The 21,253-nt window shown below is 45.5% G+C and overlaps 1 protein-coding gene across 2 annotated transcripts in view; it reads left to right on the top strand.

Annotated features, from left to right (window-relative positions):
- Positions 1–347: 347 nt before the first annotated feature.
- Positions 348–21,253, top strand: part of LOC140405491 (arf-GAP with GTPase, ANK repeat and PH domain-containing protein 1-like) — a 196,809-nt gene continuing 175,903 nt past the window's right edge. Inside the window, exon 1 of one of the 2 annotated variants that reach the window (XM_072494008.1) lies at positions 348–567. In XM_072494008.1, the coding sequence (XP_072350109.1) occupies positions 405–567 (163 nt within the window). In that variant the 5' untranslated portion in view covers positions 348–404. The remainder of the gene's footprint in view (positions 568–21,253) is intronic. The other variant, XM_072494009.1, reaches the window with a different exon arrangement.

Raw genomic sequence — 21,253 nt, 5'->3', positions numbered from 1 at the left:
GTTGGGGCACAGGTCATGCCCAGTTTGAGGCTTTAAGCGCTGCAGGGGCAATGCAACTTTCTTTCTCATTGCTGCACTCCCCCAAACTTTGCACCGAGACAGCAGCAGCCGGCCTGACGTCAGTGCAGCCCATGTCAGTATCAGGTAGTGAAACTGACACAGGTTGGGAGTTGCGGAAGTGACCGTGGACACGAGGTGCGAGCTGAGCTACACTGCAGCCTCGGGAACAAGTCGGAGAGGCTTGGGGAAAAAAATCAAAGTGGCCCGCCGTCAAACTTGTATTTATTTATTTTCTCTGGGCTGGGGGGTGGGGGAGAGCGTGGGGCCAGAAACAGTATGGGGGAGATGTGCGCCTCTGCAGGGACAAGTACAACGCACAGGGTGGCACAGCACAGGAGGAGAAGATGAATCCTCAAAAGCAGTTGACCCATTCCATGGCCATTCGTGGCGAAATCCAGAGGTTTGAGAGCGTCCAGCCCAATGTTTACAACGTCTACAAGTTACTGCATCGCGTTCCGGATCCCTCGCTGCGGAACACTATTGTGCAACTTGTTACGCACATTGAAGGTGAGCAGGTGCATCTTCCTAGGATTCACACACACACACCGCTCCAAATTTGGGGTGGTGGGGGCTCTTTTAACACGACACGTTTAACGGATTTCCCCACCTTTTTTCAAACGGTTGGAACTGTGACGCGAGTGCAGTTAGCTGACAAAGTTTCGCTTTAATCCTCCCACCATTGCCCCCGCTACCTGATTCTCCCAGCTGCCGCTGTGACTCCAATGCCATCCTGGTAACCTGTCGGATAAACTTAATCGCGTGGAGACATTTTTAATTATATTCCAGACATTCGGTTATGACGGTGATTACACTTTGCAACGTTCATTTCGAGGTTACAGCACAGTAACTTCGCCAACAGCCTCTCTCTGCAAAATGGGCTGCCCCGGACAGGTGCCATTTGTCGCTGTAAGGCTGTCTTTCCATTATACATCACTGAAGCCCACGTAACTGCTAAATTTCTCGGCACTGCAGAGTCTGTTCAAAAAACAAACAAATCCTGAAGCTGGTTATAGGGTGCCCACGTGTTGTAGACCATTTCTGCTTGCCTGTATGATGTTTTATTTGCTTATATCTAAGTGTCTCCAGGAGTGTGTTTCTTTATTTAACCTCCCCCCAAACTAACCACTTAATTAATACTTTACATGACTTTAATTAGTGTTTTGTTTGGGTTTGAAGGTGTTTTCATACATCTATATATTTAAAGTGAGATATTTTCTTGTCACTGAATGCTGTCGTGTGGTGACAGTTCTGTTTTGGCTGAAGTTGGAGAAACACGGGCCTCATTGTTTGTATAATTAGCCAGGAGGTTACTGGACTTGTGCCAAATCTCCTGAGGAGATTCACCTGAAGTCCTGAACGCGCACATTACGTGTTAACATTTGGAGAGAAAAAAGACAGGCAAGATAATTTCTAACAGAGTAATGGGTAGAGAGAATGAGTTATGAGAAGCAGAAACCACTTTTTGAAGAATGAGATGGTGGGTAATTTCCTCGGGGTTTCTCTGTCCATCCCATCCTCACCACATTTCAAATATCAGTGCCTCATATTTTAAAAAAAAAAACATATTTGAAGGTATACAGATTGTTTTGTTGTCAGCTATGGCAGCGATTTTACCCACAGCAAGGGGTTGAATGACCACCACAATATTTTGGGTGGTTTGAGGGGAGGGCTGTTGCTCAAGACACTGGAATCACAGCCCACTTTTTTTTGTTAAAATAACCCAAAACGGGCTCAAGCTTGTTCCCAAAAGGCACGTTCATAAACATTTCTCAGTTTCATTCATGCCATGAGGGTAGGGACTTCTTCATTTGCCACATAATTAAGAGCAAGAAGTTAAATAAATTCCAGGTCAAGAAAATGTCTTGGCTGAAAACATAGCTGCTTCTATATTATACACTCTCTGGGGGATCTGTGCTGTTAAATGGCTGATCTTATCACTGCTAACAGCAGCTTTATATTGGTCCAATGTTATAATTTGTTGGTCTGCATTTTGACATTTGGATTGTGTACAATTGCTGAGGGAGGGAATGGTCTCCCACAGACTCAACCCCCAGCAAGGGCTTACGTGCTTTAGGAGAGGGATGACGCCTGGTAGAACAAGAATGGGAGTGTAACTTGGTACGACCCATTGTAAAAACTCTATCTGTGTCATAAATCTTGATTTCTCAATTCCAAACTCGCTAGCAAAACACCAATGATGAAATGGACTCCCTAGCTTCCTATTAAATCCTCAATTCCAAACTTGCCATCAAACATGACCTGGAATTTGCAGCTGTACTAATGGTGAATATGTCAGAGCTCACCGTTATCACTGTAAAACTGTCAGCAATTTCTGGTATCTGCATATGCACAGTTAAAGGCGAATATCCGAAAGTTGCTATCAATGTGACCTGCTCCCCAACGGAATGCACTGTTGCAGTCTTCACATGCACATAATCACTGACTTGACAAGTGTGGAGCGTAATGCCTCTGAATGTCATTTTAAAATTCCATGCATTTTAAAATCAATTTTTAAGTTTGATATTTCAGCTTCTACCTTATCCCACGGTCATATCCCAATCGTTCTTTAAATTTCTGTAAAAAAGTGATGAGTCTGCGTGAATGAGCAAAATATTGCAGTTGCTGGAAATCTGAAATAAAACCAGAAAATACTGGAACAACGCAGTAGATCCAGCAGAGTCAGTGGAGAAAGAGTCTGTATGATTCATCTTCAGAGCTTTTTACTTCCTGGTTTACTGTCTGTGTGAATTCTTCAATCTGATTGACTATTTCACTGTTCCTGAAAACCACAAATGGTGCCAGGTTGAAAGTCACTTCAGAATAGAGGAAATTGACACCGAGCCCACTAAATCTTTGTGAGCAACTTTCTTCAAAGTCAACATTGTGAGCACTGTCTCCTTTTGCTGACCGCAGAGACAGGACAAACTTGTGTTCCTGTGCCCCTGTCTGTCTTTGTGTGCATCGTTGAGAAAATAAACACCTTGCCTTGCTTGTATGTGAGTGTCAGTTTTGCCTCATTACAATTATGCCCAAGATCAGGGAATGGAACAGTCTAACACTGGACTTGCATTGCTACTGCTGCCACTATCCTGGCACCTGCCACAGGTCTGTGCCAATCAGCAGCGCAGACCAGGAATGGCGCAGACCAGGAACGGCCCAGATCACATCTTCAATTGCTGGTCTCACTGACAAAGTTGACCTAGTGCTGCTCTTCTGATGGGTGCCAGTGGTTAATGCCCCATGTTAGGAAATTGAAAATCTGCCTGGGGTTCTGCTCCTGGCCACTATTTAATAACTGGATTTGCAAGTATATGTGTACAATTGGTGAGGGCAGGATCGGGCTCGCCTGTGATATCCTTTGTTGTGAGGTAGTTTCCTGGAATGCACAAGTCACTTTCACAAATAAATTTGTATGTAGAACCTGGCAATGGAAAGTTAATGTTCCACCATGGAACCTGCTCTTGGAAATGAGAAGTTTGAGCTTGCATTCAAACTCCATGGCAAGTTAAGGGATGAGGGGTGGCACATCCCTTTAGCACTGCTGCATCACCGCCAGGGACCCAGGTTCAATTCTGGCCTTGGATGCCTGTGCGGAGTCTGCACGTTCTCCCCGTGTCTGCATGGATTTCCTCCGGGTGCTCCGGTTTCCTCCCACACTCCAAAGATGTGCAGGTTAGTTTGGGTTACAAAGATAAGAGTGGGGGATTGGGACTAGATAGAGCGCTCTTTCAGAGGGGTGGTGCAGACTCGATTGGCTGAATGGCCTCCCCTGCACTGAAGGGATTCTCTGGATTTTTTTGGGTAATCTAGAAGGGCTAACTACTTCTCAGAAGATCATGGAGTAAAATTCTTATTTGGAAAGTTGAGGCAGCTGCACTGTGTGCTGGTTAATGTTATATTTGAGAGTGCTTGCAGTTGACACTTCTTTCTCTTCTGCTCTGAGTAATGTGGGGCGTGGCTCATTTGTTCATCTGCTTTGCATACAGTGGGTGGATGCTGTGGGTTGCTTCCACAGCAAAGATCCTATCTATACAGATATTTCATTAATTTGACCCCAATCCTACATGGATGTCTGGGTAGATACGATGGGATGGGGGAGGGGGGGGTTAGTGGGGTTGTGGAGGAGGGAGTCACCTCACACCCATTGAGTGCAAGTACCCCACTGGATGTTTTCCCAGTTACTGGATTTGGCGACTGGAGCTCTGATCTCGCTGGGGCGGTGCTGACAGATCACCAAACCTGGTGTGCTCCATTCTGTGGCTGTCACATCTTCCACTCTGTTTCGCCCAAGCCAGCCTTCCTCCTTTAACAGAAAAGAAGTTCCCAGTTGGCAGAGTGTTTAGCTCAGTTTGCTGGACAGCTGGTTTGTGATGCAGAGTTAGGCCAGAGTTACCGGCTATTCATGAAGGCCCCGCCTTCTCAACCTTGCCCCTTACCTGATTGAGGTGACCCTCGGGTTAAATCACCACCAGTCAGCCTATGGTCATCTGGGATTATGACGACTTTGCTTACTTTTAGTTCCCAGTTGTAGTTTTATCCTGTTTTGTTTTAAACCACGTGTATTAAACTCTTGGGTTGATTTGCGTCTCCTTTTCATGTCTTGTTGAGAAACTAGAAAAAGCAGAATAATGGTGTGGATCATTTGGTGGATCCAATTTTTCAACGTGAGGCGCGCCCACCTTGGCAGGTTGTGTTCTCGCTTTCACTGCTCTAAGCTGATCTGTCCAGAAAGGCCGAGAGGGCCGTTAAAGTCAGCCTCTTTGTCTCCAGATTAAGAAGGTTTGTTTTTAAACACCCACCAGTATTTTTACTCCTGTTCCGCATTGACAGATTCCAGTTCGAAAATGTTCCTGTGTGGATATTGGGTGAAGCCAAGTGCATTGGGCTCTGATGCCCGCTGTTGTTGAATAGCCTGCTTGACACGCTTTCTCTGGCCAAATGCCTGAAAAAGTGACTCGGGGCTGGTTTAGCACAGTGGGTTAAACAGCTGGCTTGTAATGCAGAACAAGGCCAGCAGCGCGGGTTCAATTCCCGTACCAGCCTCCCCGAACAGGTGCCGGAATGTGGTGACTAGGGGCTTTTCACAGTAACTTCATTGAAGCCTACTTGTGACAGTAAGCGATTTTCTTTTCATTTCGGGCACCTCACTGGAGGGTGGCCTGCTGCACCCCTGGGACTGTGCAGTAGCTCGACAAGAAGTTAACGCTTGCAGCAGGCAGTTAGTTGATGTGAAAGATACTGTGTTTAAAGGCCGAGTAACTCTCATCTTTCCAGCTGGCTGTGTTTTGGCATGGGCGGATGTTGAGTCTGCAAGTGCTCAGGGACCCCAGACCCTTGCACAACTCGCCACGGCAGAGAGACAAAATCCTTAAAACTACTGTTCTCAGCGTGTGTGGCCGAGTTTGTGTTTGAATGATTCGGGGGGGGGAAGAGAGGAACCCTGAGAGTTCTTGGTACCCCAAGAATTCTGAAGCTGTGTTTTGGACATTCCTTCCCGGCCAGTGTAAATATTGTGGGGGCGAGCTTCACAAACTGGGAAGCAGTAAAGGTACACTGAACAAAAAAAAAAGACTCCGTTCAGATGTGAATTGTTACAAATATGACAGCCTGCGGATGTGGGCGGGGGCAGGAAGCAGAACAGAAGGTTGAATTTCAAACTGCACGGTTTTGTGGTCCATGAGCTTTTTGTTTCTTCCGAAAGATAGGCTTCAACAGAAGTGGGGGTGGGGGGTGTGGGGGGAGACTATTTTCCGAAAGACTGAACAGGGTAATGTTATCACTAGAGGCGACCAGATCTGGAAGCATTTGCTTGCGTTATGCTACCAGATCTGAAAGAAACACATGTTCTGTAAATATTTAATCCACATATTATTGTCTTGTCTAATTCTGGCATCTGTCCAAAGTAAGGTGGTTTTAGATGCACGTAGTGTTGAATAGTGCCTATCCGCTGTGTGCTTCGCTCATTCTCACTGACATCCAGGAGGTTTATCTTGCTCTGTTCAATACTGTCAGACATAACTTCTCTCCAGCAAGGCGCCACATCTCGGGGAGAAGGTAATGATTTGAGGGGAGAATTTGGTCTTTTTGGCAATTTCTAATGATCTCCCTTGCTCGTTCTCTCCTGACTTTGGTTGGAAGGTCGGCTATCTCGCCCAAAGGCCCATCTTTTCGATCTGAATATGAACATTGAATGTTGGTGGACTGTTTGACCATGGAAACTATTATGGCCAAGCCTCGTCCTCTGCTGGGGTTGGGGGGGGGGGGGGGGGCCGTGTCAGTGACATATTCTCTACTTGCTGTGCATAGTGAAATTGTAAGTGCTGTCCTTACACCACTGTATTCGGCTTCAACACAAATGCCCTATATGCATGTTCCTAACAAAAATCACTGAATAGTGGAGACAGGAACCTCTGCCTTCCCATCCAGCCCAGAGATACTGTACTATTTCAGTTAAGATTGGCTAACCCACACATCCTCAAAGCCAGGATTGCCATGGCCTGTATGACTCTGTACCACACAAGTACATGACAACGCCATAGAATCCCTACAATGCAGAAGGAGGCCATTCAGCCCATTGAGTCTGCACCGGCCCTTCGAAAGAGCACTTTACCTAGGCCCACTCCCCTGCCCTGTCCCCGTAACCCTGCGCACATTGAACTTGGCCAACCCACCTAACCGGCACACCTTTGAACTGATCCAGAAGAATTCGTGGTCATTTAGCAATTTAATAAAAAACAAAACAAATATTGTTGTATGATGCAATAAGGTTGAGGCATTAAGCGGGTGGAGTGAAAATCGATGAAATCTGACCATTTTATTTTCACTAATCCTTACAATTGATTGGCAGATATCCCCGATGAGGGATGGTATTCTTTGCTCACAATGGTCTCCTGTGCTGTAGCCATTCAGTCTGTCGAGCTCTCTGTAAGAGCACCTCAGCTCATCCCTTTCCCTTTAGCTCTGCAATTTCTTCACTTCAGGTGCTTATCCAGTTTCCTTTTGATAGCCTCAATTAAACCTGCCTCCACAACACTCGGGCAGCGCATTCCAGATCCTGTCCACTCACTGCATAGAAACCATTTTTCCTCACGTTACCGTTGGTTCGTTAAATCACCTTATGTCAGTGTCCTCTGGCTCTCAACCCTTGTGCCAATGGGAGAAGTTTCTCCCTATCCACTCAATCCAGATCCCTCAAATGATTTTGAACCCTTCTATCAAGTCTCCTCTCGACCTTCCTTAAAGGGGCAAATTAAATAAAACCATCTCTTGTATTTTATTTTATTAAATTCCACTCTCTAAACATCATGGCCCCTGTGTGCTGTCTTCTGAAGGTGGAAGTAAGGACACCAAGGATAACTTCTACCTGTTTTTTGGTACCTCTGAGTTTCTTGGTACCTCTGTTCTCGGATTGGTAACCGACTATGTGCCAAGACATGGGCATAAATCAGTATTTCCATTGGTATCATGTGTGGCGCTCCAATTAGTGCTGCCATGTATTTTTTTAAGTCTGGATCTTCTGTGAAATCAAATATTGCAGCCCACTTGTCCAGTTCCACTCAGCAACCTTACGGCAGGTAAGACTGTGGCTGAATACATGTACAAGGGCAAAACTCATTCTGAAAGTGCTTCGTGGCAGCAGTCATTTCACATCCTGTTTATTTAGATGGGGAAATGTTAATTAAGTGGTGGAGGAAGTGAATAACTAGGGCTGTAGATAGGGCCTTAAACTAAAAAGGTGAGGAGAAAATTACAAATCTGAAGAGAAGTGAAGCCACAGAAGTGTGGTGAGTGGGTAAAGGATAAGTAGTGTGACAGAAAGGGACTACTTAATGGTAATAGTGCATTAGTGAATAAGGTCGGATCACGAAGTTAACATTAATGACACTTTTTATCTGAATGCAAAAAGCAATTGTAACAAGATAGATTAATTAATAGCACAGAGATAAATTAGTTTGACCTAATAACCATAGTTGCATGGTGAGCAAGATTGGAATCTAAATATTACACACTACTTGATGTTTCAAAAGCACAAATTAGTGTGGGTGTGGGATAGGGGTAGACCTGATCATAAAGGATGAAATACAGACAGTAATGGGGAAGAATCTTGGCTGGGAAGTGCAGCAAGCAGAATTAGCATGGGTGGAGATGAGAAATAACAGGGTAGAAAACACTGGAAGTAGTCTATAGGCCTCCTGAGAGTAGCTATACTTTTGGACAGAATATTGATCAATAAATAAGAGGACCTTGTAACACAGCAATAGTGTTAGGGACTTGAATTTTGTTCTAGTTGGAAAACTCAAATTGGCAGAAGTAGTTTGGAGGCCAAATGCATTTGAGACAGTTTCCTAGAACTGTCATTGTGGAAAGAACCAGGAAAAAGGCGATTTTAGATCTTGTCTAATGCCACAGGATTGATTTGTAATTGCATAGTAAGGGTTTTTCTCAGGAAGAGTGATCATAATATGGCAGAATTTCACATTGAGTTCAAGGGTGATGCACTTGAGTCTGAAACTAGTGCATTTAACATGGGTATGGGGGCAAGTTGGCTCAGGTAGATTGGGAAATTAGATTGAAAGTTATGATGGTAGCTGAGCAATGGCGAATGTTTGAATAAATATTTCTCAATAGAATGTATATTCAGGAGAAATTAAGAAATAAAACCTTAATGGGAAAAGTGATCCATCCGTGTGAGGTAAAGGTTTTTTAAAAATAAATTTAGTGTATCCAATTCATTTTTTCCAATTAAGGGGCAATTTAGCGTGACCAATCCACCTACCCTGCACATCTTTGGGTTGTGGGGGCGAAACCCACGCAAACACAGGGAGAATGTGCAAACTCCACACAGACCGTGACCGAGAGCTGGGATCGAACCTGGGACCTCAGTGCCGTGAGGCAGCAGGGCTAACCCACTGCACCACTGTGCTGCCCTGTGAGGTAAAGGTTAAGAATTATCCTTGATTAACAGAAGAGACATAATGTTGGCCAGAAAAGTAATAAGCCTAAAGATTGGGAGAGTCTTGGATGATCGAAAATTGATAGAGAAAAATAGATTGTAAGAGCTGCTACAAATAGGCAGAAAGGAAGTGCTCTGAGATGCAGAGGGATCTGGGTGTCCGAGTGCATGAATTACAAAAGGTGAGTATGCAGGTATGGCAAGTAATTAGGAAAGCTAATAGAATGTTATTGTTTAATATGAGGGGAATTGATTACAAAAGTAGGGAAGTTATGCTTCAGGTGTACAGGGCATTGGTGAGATCACATCCGGAGTACTGTGTACAGTATTGGTCTCATTATTTAAGGAAGGATCTCCTTATTTAAGGAAGAATGTAACTGTTAAATGCAGTTCAAAGAAGGTTTACTGGGACCAATACAAGGAAAGGTTCGAGAGATGAGGTTTGCATCCGCTAGAGTTCAGAAGAGGCAACTTGATCAAAATGTTTAAATTTCTGAGTGATATTGACAGGGTGACTCGAGAGGATTTTCCACTTGTCTGAGAATCTAGAACTAGGGGGTCACTTTTTTAAAATAAGGGGTCATTCATTTAATTCAGAGATGAGGAGAAATTCTTTCTCTTGCATTGTGAGTCTCTGCAACTTTCTTGTTCAAAAGGCAGTGGATATTTTAAAGGCAGAGCTAGATAGATTCTTGATTAACAAGAGGGTGAAAGTTAATCGGGGGTGGGCAGGAATGTGGGGTTGAAGTTACAATCAGATCAGACTTGACCTTATTGAATGGTGGAGCAGGTTCAAGAGGCTGAATGGTCTACTTCTCCTAATACGTAATTCATATGCTTAAGAAGTAAATGTTATGACCCCCTGAGGTCAATTCCAGCCCCACTTGACCCGGAGTTACAACACAATTGAAATTAACAAATAAATCTTAGAAAAGACTTTCGCCCTTGGCTGCCCAATAACTACAGTCACCAGGTTTGTAGATTTATAGATTTAAACGCAATTAATATTTATTAATGACAATAACTATAATTAAATATGCAGCAAATACAACTGGTTAACTATTATCTTATTCCTCTTTAACTCGCCCCCTGCCCTCTACACACAAACAAACAAACACAGAGAGGAAAAGAGGGGTGTAAAATTAATAATGACAAAAGTAAAAGGATAAGAGTCTTTGTTTCAAATGGTTAAAGCCCACCTTCCTTCAGTCAAGGTTTCTGCTTTCAGCCTGTAATAGTTTTCACTGTAGATTCCTCCAGGTTCTCTGTAGTTTTAGAAATACAGCAGCTATGCAGCTTTTCTGGAAAGAGAGAGAGAGAGACTTGCAGCTTCTTCTCTGACTGACCTTTCCTTGGTTCTCTGAAAGCATCCCACTTTGGTAGGACCCAATCATCACCGGTCGCCGGGCAGAATAAGGCCTTTTGGAGATTGGGCCTAGGTGGGGTGCTCTTTCGAAGGGTTGGTGCAGACCCGATGGGCCGAATGGCTTCCTGCACTGCAGGGATAATATGATTCTATTCATTGCATAAAAAATGAGAACTGCGCAATAAAATAAATGGGAAATAAGGGAATGAAGAGCAAGGGCCCTGACAGGAAGGAAAGTAAATGTGTGTCCCTTGGAGACAGGAGAAATTATAATGGGGAGTAAGTAAACAACAGACATTAAGCCAAATATTTTTTACCTGTCATCACAGTAGAAGGCATAAAAAACCCAGAAATAGTGGGGAACCAAAGGCCAAAAGAGAGTGAGTGATATTATAGAAAAGATAGCGGAGAACTTAAACCTGGACCTTATGGTCTATATCCTAGGAATCAGAGGTGACATGCCAAGATGGATACAGAAATGGCTAGGTCATAGAAGGCAGAGAGTAGCAAAGGAAGCATGCTTTTCTGATTGGAGGGCTGTGACTAATGGTGTTCCGCAGGGATCAGTGCTGGGACCTTTGCTGTTTGTAGTATATATAAATGATTTGGAGGAAAAGTAACTGGTCTGATTAAGTTTGCAGACGACACAAAGGTTGGTGGAATTGCGGATAGCGATGAGGACTGTCAGAGGATACAGCAGGATTTAGATTGTTTGGAGACTTGGGCGGAGAGATGGCAGATGGAGTTTAATCCGGACAAATGCGAGGTAATGCATTTTGGAAGGTCTAATGCAGGTAGGGAATATACAGTGAATGGTAGAACCTTCCAGAGTATTGACAGTCAGAGAGATCTAGGTGCACAGGTCCACAGGTCACTGAAAGGGGCAACACAGGTGGAGAAGGTAGTCAAGAAAGCATACAGCATGCTTGCCTTCATTAGCCGGGGCATTGAGTATAAAAATTGGCAAGTCATGTTGCAGCTGTATAGAACCTTAGTTAGGCCACACTTGGAGTATAGTGTTCAATTCTGGTCGCCACACTACCAGAAGGATGTGGAGGCTTTAGAGAGGGTGCAGAAGCGATTTACCAGAATGTTGCCTGGTATGGAGGGCATTAGCTATGAGGAGCGGTTGAATAAACTCGGTTTGTTCTCACTGGAACGACGGAGGTTGAGGGGCGACCTGATAGAGGTCTACAAAATTATGAGGGGCATAGACAGAGTGGATAGTCAGAGACTTTTTCCCAGGGTAGAGGGGTCAATTATTAGGGGGCATAGGTTTAAGGTGCGAGGGGCAAGGTTTAGAGGTGATGTACGAAGCAAGTTTTTTTACACAAGAGGGTAGTGGGTGCCTGGAACTCGTTGCTGGAGGAGGTGGTGGAAGCAGGGACGATAGTGACGTTTAAGGGGCATCTTGACAAATACATGAATAGGATGGGAATAGAGGGATACGGACCCCGGAAGTGGAGAAGATTTTCGTTTCGACGGGCAGCATGTTCGGCACAGGCTTGGAGGGCCGAAGGGCCTGTTCCTGTGCTGTACTTTTCTTTGTTCTTTGTACTTCTAAAGAGGGGGCTGAAGAGAGCTGGTGGATGCATTGGTTGTGATCTTCCAAAATTCCCAAGATTCTGGAATGGTTGAAAGGTACAAAGTGTAACACTGCTATTCAGGAAAGGAGGGAGGGAGGAAAGACAGAACCACAGACCATATAGTCTGATATCAATCATTGGGAAAATGCCCAAATGCATTATTAATGGAGCGGAAATAGGGTGCTTCAAAAATCATCACATGATTTGGCAATGATGGCATGGTTTTATGAAAGGGAAATCGTGCTTGACAATTAGATTAGATTTTTGAGAATGCAGTAATCAAAGTAGATAAAGGGATACCGGAGGATGTGATATATTTGAATTTTTAAAAGGCATTCAATAATCTGCCATACAAGCTTTTAGAAAAGGTAAGGACTCATGAGGTTAGGATAATATATCAGCATGGATAGAGGATTAGTTAAAGGACAGTAAATGACCAGGAAGGAATGAGAAATTAAAAGTCATTTTCAAGTTAGCAGACTGTTACAAATGGGGTGTCAGAAGGATCTGTGCTGTGCTGTGCTAGGGCCTCAGCTATGTGCAATCTATATTCCCGCCTTGGATGAAGGGACTGAGTGTAATGCACCCAAGTTTTCTGATCGAAAGCTAGGTGGGAAAGTAGGCTTTAAGGAAGGCTCAAAGCTGCTGCAAAGGGATACAGACAGGCTAAGTGAATGGGCAAGAAGGTTGGAGGTGGAGAATAATGTGAGGAAATGTGAGGTTGTTCTCTTTGGTAAAGTAAAGTTACCATGGTCCCAGATGACCATAGGCTGCACCTAAGCCCACTCTCCCACTCTATCCCCTTAACCTCACCTTTCTGTTTCTTTTTAAAAATAAATTTAGAGTACCCAATTATTTTTTCCAATTCAGGGGCAATTTAGCGTGGCCAATCCACCTACCCTGTACATCTTTGGGTTGAGGGGACGAAACCCACGCAGACACGGGGAGAATGTGCAAACTCCACACTGACAGTGACCCAGAGCCGGAATCGAACCTGGGACCTCGGTGCCGTGAGGCCGCAGTGCTAACCAATGTGCCACCATTGTTCCCCCCCCTCCCCGTAACCTCACCTAACCTGCACATCTTTGGACACAAAGGGACAATTTATCATGGCCAACCCACCTAACCTGCACATCTTTGGACTGTGGGAGGAAACCAGTGCACCCAGAGGAAATGGGAGGAAACCAGTGCACCCAGAGGAAATGGGAGGAAACCAGTGCACCCAGAGGAAACCCATGCAGACAGGGGGAGAACGCACAAACTCCACACAGTCACCAAGGCCAGAATCAAGCCCAGGTCCCTGGAGCTGTGAGGTAGCAGTGCTAACCACTGATGGATTTGGGTGTCCCTTGTACATGAAACACAATGAGGAAAACAAATAGTATGTTGGCCTATATTGCAAGAGGGTTGGAGTACAAGAGTAAGGAAGTCTTGCTGCAATTATGCAGGGTTTAGGTATGACCAAAACGGGTGTATTGCGTACAGTTTTGATCTCTCTATCTCGGGAAGGATATATTTTCATGCAACAAAGGCTAATTGGATAGATTCCTCAGATGAGGGGGTGGCCCTGTGCAGAGAGATTGACTATAATCTCTGGAGTTTAGAAGAATGAGAGAAGATCTCATTGAAACATATAAGATTCTGAGATGGTTGGGCAGCACGGTGGCTCAGTGGTTAGTACTGTTGCCTCACGGCGCCGAGGTCCCAGGTTCACTCCCAGCTCTGGGTCACTGTCTGTGTGGAGTTTGCATATTCTCCCCGTGTCTGTGTGGGTCTCACCCCCACAACCCAAAGATGTGCAGGGTAGGTGGATTGGTCACGCTAAATTGCCTCTTAATTGGAAAAAATGAATTGGGTGCTCTAAATTTATATTAAAAAGATTCTGAGGTGGTTTGCTGGGACAGATGCTCAGGTTGTTTCTCCCTGGCTCGAGAGTTTAGAATGAGGGGGCATAGTCAGGGGATAAGGGTTGGCCATTTACGACTGAGATGATGAGGAAGTGCTTCAGTCAGAGCTGTGGATGCTTGTATGTTGAGTATATTCAAGGCTGAGGTCAGTAGGTTTTTAGACATTAGGGGAAGCTAAGGTTATTGGGATAGGGCTGAAAAGTGGAGTTGAAGTCAAAGATGAACCATCATACTGAATGGTGGAACAGACTTGATAGGTCGTAGGGTGCATTTGTTTCTGTAGCACTATATCTGCTAATTCTCTTAGTACTGGAAAAGATCATGCCAATCATTATTACATGAAATATGAACATAAACTGTGGAATGCAACTTCTCTCCGAGACCTTTGTGATCTCCCTGGGGCCGAGTAACCCATAAAATCCGTAGAATCACTACAGTGCAGAAGTAGGCCATTTGGCCTATTGAGTCTTACCGACCTTATGAAAGAGCACGCTACCTAGGCCCACTCCCCTGCTCTATCCCCATAACCCCACCTAACCTGCACACCTTTGGACACTGAGGGGTAATTTTAGCATGGCCAATCAACCTAACCTGCACATCTGTGGACAACAAGGGGCAATCCACCTAATCCCAAGTTTAATATTTTGGGATCATCTCACGGAGCCCTCTATTTCTGAAGTGCAGTTTCATTCACATAATTGCCTCCAATGGTCTGTGGATGGTTGTTGAAAGTAAAGCTGGTTCCTTTTTTGGGGTGGTGGACATTTTTCACCCGAATAAAAATTCCCGCTTTCTAATGAATTTATTCTTCACCCACAGGTTAAATTCCCAGTTTGGGTCACTGTCTGTGCGGAGTCTGCACGTTCTCCCCATGGCTGCATGGGTTTCCTCCGGGTGCTCCGGTTTCCTCCCACAAGTCCCGAAAGCCGTGCAGGTTAGGTGGATTGGCCATGCTAAATTGCCCTTACTGTCCAAAAAAGGTTAGCTGGGGTTACGGGGATAGGGTGGAGGTGTTGGCTTAAGTAGGGTGCTCTTTCCAAGAGCCGGTAGGGGTCGAATGGCCTCCTTCTGACCGGTAAATTCTATGAAACCTATGAACCATAGCTTGGGCAGGGAAGAAAATTGGTGCGATAAAGGAAGCATTGAAGAGAAGTCATGGTTGGGCGGCACTGCTGCCTCACTGCGCCGAGGTCCCAGGTTCGATCCCTGCTCTGGGTCACTGTCCGTTTAAATTTTGCACATTCTCCCCGTGTCTGCGTGGGTCTCACCCCCACAACCCAAAGATGCGCAGGGTAGGTGGATTGGCCACGTTGAATTGCCCCTTAATTGGAAAAAAAAATTATTGGGTATTCTAATTTTATTTTTTTTAAAGTCATGGGTGGTTCCAGCTTTTGAACCACCCACAATGTTTGTTGTAAAATTCTGAGCTGTCTGCTGCCATTTTCACTCCTATGTAGCCTGCTGCCGTATTAACAGTAAGGACCTTCATTATTGTGCAGCAGGCGTTTCTGTATCACAGCCAGGATCATGTGTGGTGTAGTGTTGCCAACAGGACTTGTTAATTTTAACCAGGATCTTCTGGATGATACCTCTGTGTAATATTGGACTGTAGCCAATGGCTGTGACTTTTTTTTTAAAAAACACACGTCTATCTAAATATTACTTACTCTTTTTTCTCTCTCTCTCTCTCTCTGGTTGGCAGACAGGAAACAAAGAGTAGGAATTAACAGGTCGTTTTCACAATGGCAGGCAGTGACTAGTGGGGTACTGCAGGAATCAGTGCTCGGACCCCAGCTATTCACACTATATATTAATGATTTAGATGAGGGAACAAAATTTAATATCTCCAAATTTGCAGATGACACAAAGTTGGGTGGGAGGGTGAGCTGTGAGGAGGATGCAGAGATGCTTCAGTGTGATTTGAACAGGCTGAGTGAGTGGGCAAATGAATAGCGGATGCAGTATAATTTGGATAAATGGGAGGTTATCTACTTTGGTAGCAAAAGCGAGAAGGCAGACTATTATCTGAATGGCCATAAATTAGGAGAGGGGAATGTGCAACGGGACCTGGGTGTCCTTGTGCACCAGTCGCTGAAGGCAAGCATGCAGGTGCAGCAGGCGGTAAAGAAGGCAAATGGTGTACTGGCCTTCATAGTGAGAGGATTGGAGTACAGGAGCAGGAATGTGTTGCTGCAATTGTACAGGAGCCTTGGTGAGGCCACACCTGGAGTATTGTGGGCAGTTTTGGTCTCCTTAACTGAGGAAGGATGTTCTTGCTCTAGAAGGCGTGCAGAGAAGGTTTACCAGACCAATTCCTGAGATGGCAGGACGGCCATATGAGGAGAGATTGAGTCGGTTAGGATTATATTCGCTGGAGTTCAAAGAATTAGGGGGGATCTCATAATATATAAAATTCTAACAGGATTAGATAAGGTAGATGCAAGAAGGATTTTCCCGATGCCCGGTGTGTCCAGAACCAGGGTCACAGTCTGAGGATATGGGAGACGGTTTAGGGCAGAGATGAGGAGACATTTCTTCACCCAGAGACTGGTTGGCCAGGAAGTAGTTGAAGCTAAAACATTGTATGTTTCCAAGAAGCAGTTTGATATAGAATTTGGCCGCAGGGGATCAAAGAATATGGGGGAAAGGTGGGATCAGCCGATTGAGTTGGGTGACCAGCCACGATCATGGTGAATGGCGGAGCAGGCTTGAAGGGCCGAATGGCCTCCTCTGCTCCTATCTGAGAGATATGATTTTTGACTACACCAAGCTGTATATGGGGCAAATCTAACCTTACCTATGTGGCAAAAACCAGGTGGGTTGGCAGTTAAAATGTCATGGGCTATTTATCTGCCTGTTTTGTGCCAGTCCTGATTTTAGCAGGTTGCAAAGACACCTGCCTCAAGCTGGCAAGATTCTTCTTCAAATATGCAGGTCTGATGTTGTAACCAGGTCCAGAGTACAATTTGAAGTCTGGTCTGAGTGGGGAAACCATTGCAACTTTCCTGCTTGATGAAGAAAGCAGAAGAGGGTCCAAGATCAGAAGAAAGTCCTTTCTGAAACAGCACTCCCCCAACCTCTTGTCGGTGTGCCTCCAGCCACTGAAACCTCCACTATTTAACACTTTCTGTCCATTTCAAATAGCATTGTGGTTAACAGTTGTCTTTTGGACTTGAGGAAGGTGTGGAATGAGGTTCCCCAGGGGTCAGTATTAGTATCACTGCTTTTCTTGATCAAACCTTGACTTGGGTGTAAAGGGAGGAATTCCGAAATTTGCAGACGACTCAAAACTTGGAAGTATTGTGAACTGTGAGGGCTTCAAGAGGACATCGGCAGACTGGTGGAATGGGTGGAACAATGGCAGATGATATTTAATGCAGTGAAATGTAAAGTTATGCATTTTGGTAGGAAGAGGATTAAAGAGGAGAGGTAATAAACAATAAAGGGTACAAGACTATTGGGGGTGCAGGAGCAGGGGGATCTGGGGGGACATGGTGTGCACAAATCATTGAAGGTGGCCGGACAAATTGAGAAAGTGGTCAATAAGACATGAAGGATTTTGGGGTTTCTAAATAGAGGCGCAGAGTACAAAAACAAGAAAGTTATGGTGAGCCTTTAGAAAGCAGGGGTTCAGCCTCAACTGGAGTATTGTGTCCAATTCTGGGCATCGCACTTCTGGAAGGATGTGAAGGCATGAGAGAGGGTCCCGAAAAATTCAGGAGAATGGTTCCAGGGATGAGGGACTTCGGTTATGTAGATAGATTGGAAAGCTGGAATTGTTCTCCTTGGAGAAGGTTGAGAGGCGGTTGACAGAGGTGTTTGGTCAGAGTAACATGAGGAAAGACCTTTTTTCCCGCAGTTTGTGGTTAGGATCTGGAATTCACTGCCTCAGTGTAATGGAGGCAGAATCAATCATGACTTTCAAAAGAGAATCGGATAGTTAACTGAATGGAAAATAAATTGTAGGGTTACAGAAAAAGGTGGCAGAGTGGGAACTAGCTGAGTTGCTCTTGCAGCGAGCTGACATGGAGATGATGGGCTGAATAGCTACCTCCTGTGCTGTAACAATTCTCTGATTGTCGGTCCAGGATTTAAAATTGCTGGAGCTTCAAGTTGCTGATGTCAGGCCATTGCCTACTTTCCCACCCCAACTCCGCTCACTGGAATGCACACCCATTTCAAGTTGCCTTGATGTTTCTTTTTTAAAAAATATATTTTAATTGGGTTTTAATTTCTTGCAAATAACACAACAAACACATTTTCAATGCAAAACAGGCATAGCATAAAATAAGAATTATTGCAAATATAAGAACAAAAAGAAAATTAACCCAATAATACAAACAAAACAAAGAAAAAATAAATAACTTAAACTCTATCCCTAACAGCTGATGGTGTCTAGGTCCTTTTTTAAAATTCATTTACGGGATGTGGGTGCTGGTTAGGCCAGCATTATTGCCCATCCCTAGTTTCCCCACAGAAGGTAGTGGTGAGCTGCCTTCTTGAACCGCTGCAGTCTTTCAAGTGTAGGTACACCCACTGTGCTGTTAGGGAGGGAGTTCCAGGATGTTGCCCCAGCGACAGTGAAGGAACGGCCGATATATTTCCAAGTCAGGGTGGTGAGTGTCTTGGAGGTGGTGGTGTTCCCAGGTATCTGCTGCACTTGTCCTTCTGGATCTTTGAAAAAGGAGATAAATGGTTGCCATCTCAGGTGGAATTTCTCAACCCCCTGATGGTAAATGTAATTTTCTCCAAATGCAAAAAAGTCCCCGAACCAGCCAGAGGCACTAAGCGAAGCGGGAACCTCCCGACTGATCAGGATCCGCGTCCGGGCCGATCAGGATCCGCGTCAGGGCCGATCAGGATCCGCATCCGGATCCGCGTCTGGGCCGATCCGGATCCGCGTCCGGGCCGATCCGGATCCGCGTCCGGGCCGATCCGGATCCGCGTCCGGGCCGATCCGGATCCGCGTCCGGGCCGATCCGCGTCCGCGTCCGGGCCGATCCGCGTCCGGGTCCGGGCCGATCCGCGTCCGGGTCCGGGCCGATCCGCGTCCGGGTCCGGGCCGATCCGGATCCGCGTCCGGGCCGATCCGGATCCGCGTCCGGGCCGATCCGGATCCGCGTCCGGGCCGATCCGGATCCGCGTCCGGGCCGATCCGGATCCGCGTCCGGGCCGATCCGCGTCCGGGCCGATCCGGATCTGCGACCGGGCCGATCAGGATCCGCGTCCGGGCCGATCCGTATCAGGTCAGCCGTAGCATCTGGAAATCCATCATTCAGAGTCTCTGAACCAAGAGGAGCATCTTAAATATTAGATGTGGGTTCCCAGGCATGTACGATACCAGGCTCCCCCCCCCCCCCCCCCCCCGTGTCTGCGTGGGTTTCCCCCGGGTACTCCAGTTCATAGACTCGTATCATAGACTCGTATCATAGACTCGTATCATAGACTCGTATCATAGACTCGTATCATAGACTCGTATCATAGACTCGTATCATAGACTCGTATCATAGACTCGTATCATAGACTCGTATCATAGACTCGTATCATAGACTCGTATCATAGACTCGTATCATAGACTCGTATCATAGACTCGTATCATAGACTCGTATCATAGACTCGTATCATAGACTCGTATCATAGACTCGTATCATAGACTCGTATCATAGACTCGTATCATAGACTCGTATCATAGACTCGTATCATAGACTCGTATCATAGACTCGTATCATAGACTCGTATCATAGACTCGTATCATAGACTCGTATCATAGACTCGTATCATAGACTCGTATCATAGACTCATATCATAGACTCATATCATAGACTCATATCATAGAATTTACAGTGCAGAAGGAGGCCATACGGCCCATCGAGCCTGCACCAGCCCTTGGAAAGAGCACCCTACTTAAGCCCAATCCTCCACCCTATCCAAGTAACCCCACCTAACCTTTTTGGACGCTAAGGGTAATTTAGCGTGGCCAATCCACCTAACCTGCACATCTTTGGACTGTGGGAGGAAACCGGAGCACCCGGAGGAAACCCACGCAGACACTGGGAGAACGTGCAGACTCCGCACAGACAGTGACTCAAGCCGGGAATCGAGCCAGGGACACTGGAGCTGTGAAGCAACTGTGCTAACCACTGTGGTACCATGCTGCCTGAGTTTCCTCACACAGTCCAAAGACGTATTCCAGTGTTGTACTGAGGGAGCACTGGACGGTAGGTGGGGCAATCTTTCAAATGCAGCATTAAGCCAAAGCCCCTGTCTGCCCTCTTGGGCAAATGTCAAAGATCCCTATTTTGAAGAAAAGCAAGGGGGTGTTCTCCTGGTGAGTCCGGCCCATATTGAGCCCTTGAACCAACATCACACAAATTCGCTGGTCATTATCTCCTTGTTGTTTGTGGGAACTTGTTGCACACTAATTGGCTGCAACATTCCCCTCCATTACCACAGTTTTCTCCCCCTTCCTTCATTTGGTGCCTTTAGGACTTCTCAATTCTGCGGAAGGGATAGTTGGGTTTGTGGTCTGCGTTTGCTCCTCAGGCTATTGTTTTGGATACTTCTGTTGGGATCCTTGGCTCACCTCTCACACAAGTAAATGCTGCATAATTCATTTGGTACCACATTCTCCAAATCAGGAGGGAGTAGAACACCCGTGTACTGTCTCCATTAGAGCACGTGAAACCAAAGAGGAGAGAAATCCAGGTGAGAACAAATGTTTGTCTTTTCTGAGAATAACAAAATTAGACAGTGAAAACAGTCGATATTTGAACAAATCAGCTTTGTCTTTCTAGGTTAACCTGCCCTTGTGATTTTTTTTTTTCATTTCACTTGATCAACAGCACATAGAATTCTTGAGCAAGCTGTTCTCCTATGCTTACGATAATATTAAATTGGCAGTCACCCTGTAGGGACTTGTTCAAATAGCTGTTACTCGCGTATGAGCCTTGCCCATGAATGGGTACTGCCTATTTGACTGTGGAGGGCATCCCAATCAACCCAGTTACCATGCTCACTCAAAGTCCACATGCAGTTGTGCTTCGAACAAGGGCACTATGGTCTCTCAGTGCTCCCCTGGCTGAGATGAGCTGTTACCATATAACTGACAGATTGGCAACGGTGTGGCAGAAGTGGGGCTGGGTGGTGTGGCATGGCAGGGGAGAAGGAGAAGAATTCAAAAGCATGTTCTTGGATCACTTAATTGGATCATAAGTATTAGGAGCAGGATTAGACTATTTTGGCTCTGAAGCCTGCTCTGCCTTTCAATACTCATGGCTGATCTTCTTCTCCGCTCCATTTTCTTGTCCATTCCTCTGGATTCCTTTAGTGCACAAAAATGTATCTCTCTAGGGCGGCATGTGGTGCAGTGGTTAGCACTGGG

The sequence above is a fragment of the Scyliorhinus torazame genome, chromosome X, assembly GCF_047496885.1.
Source record: "Scyliorhinus torazame isolate Kashiwa2021f chromosome X, sScyTor2.1, whole genome shotgun sequence".
Classification (NCBI taxonomy): Eukaryota; Metazoa; Chordata; class Chondrichthyes; order Carcharhiniformes; family Scyliorhinidae; genus Scyliorhinus; species Scyliorhinus torazame.
The sequence above is the reverse complement of the archived record's forward strand: the minus strand, read 5'-3'. Positions and strand labels throughout refer to the sequence as shown.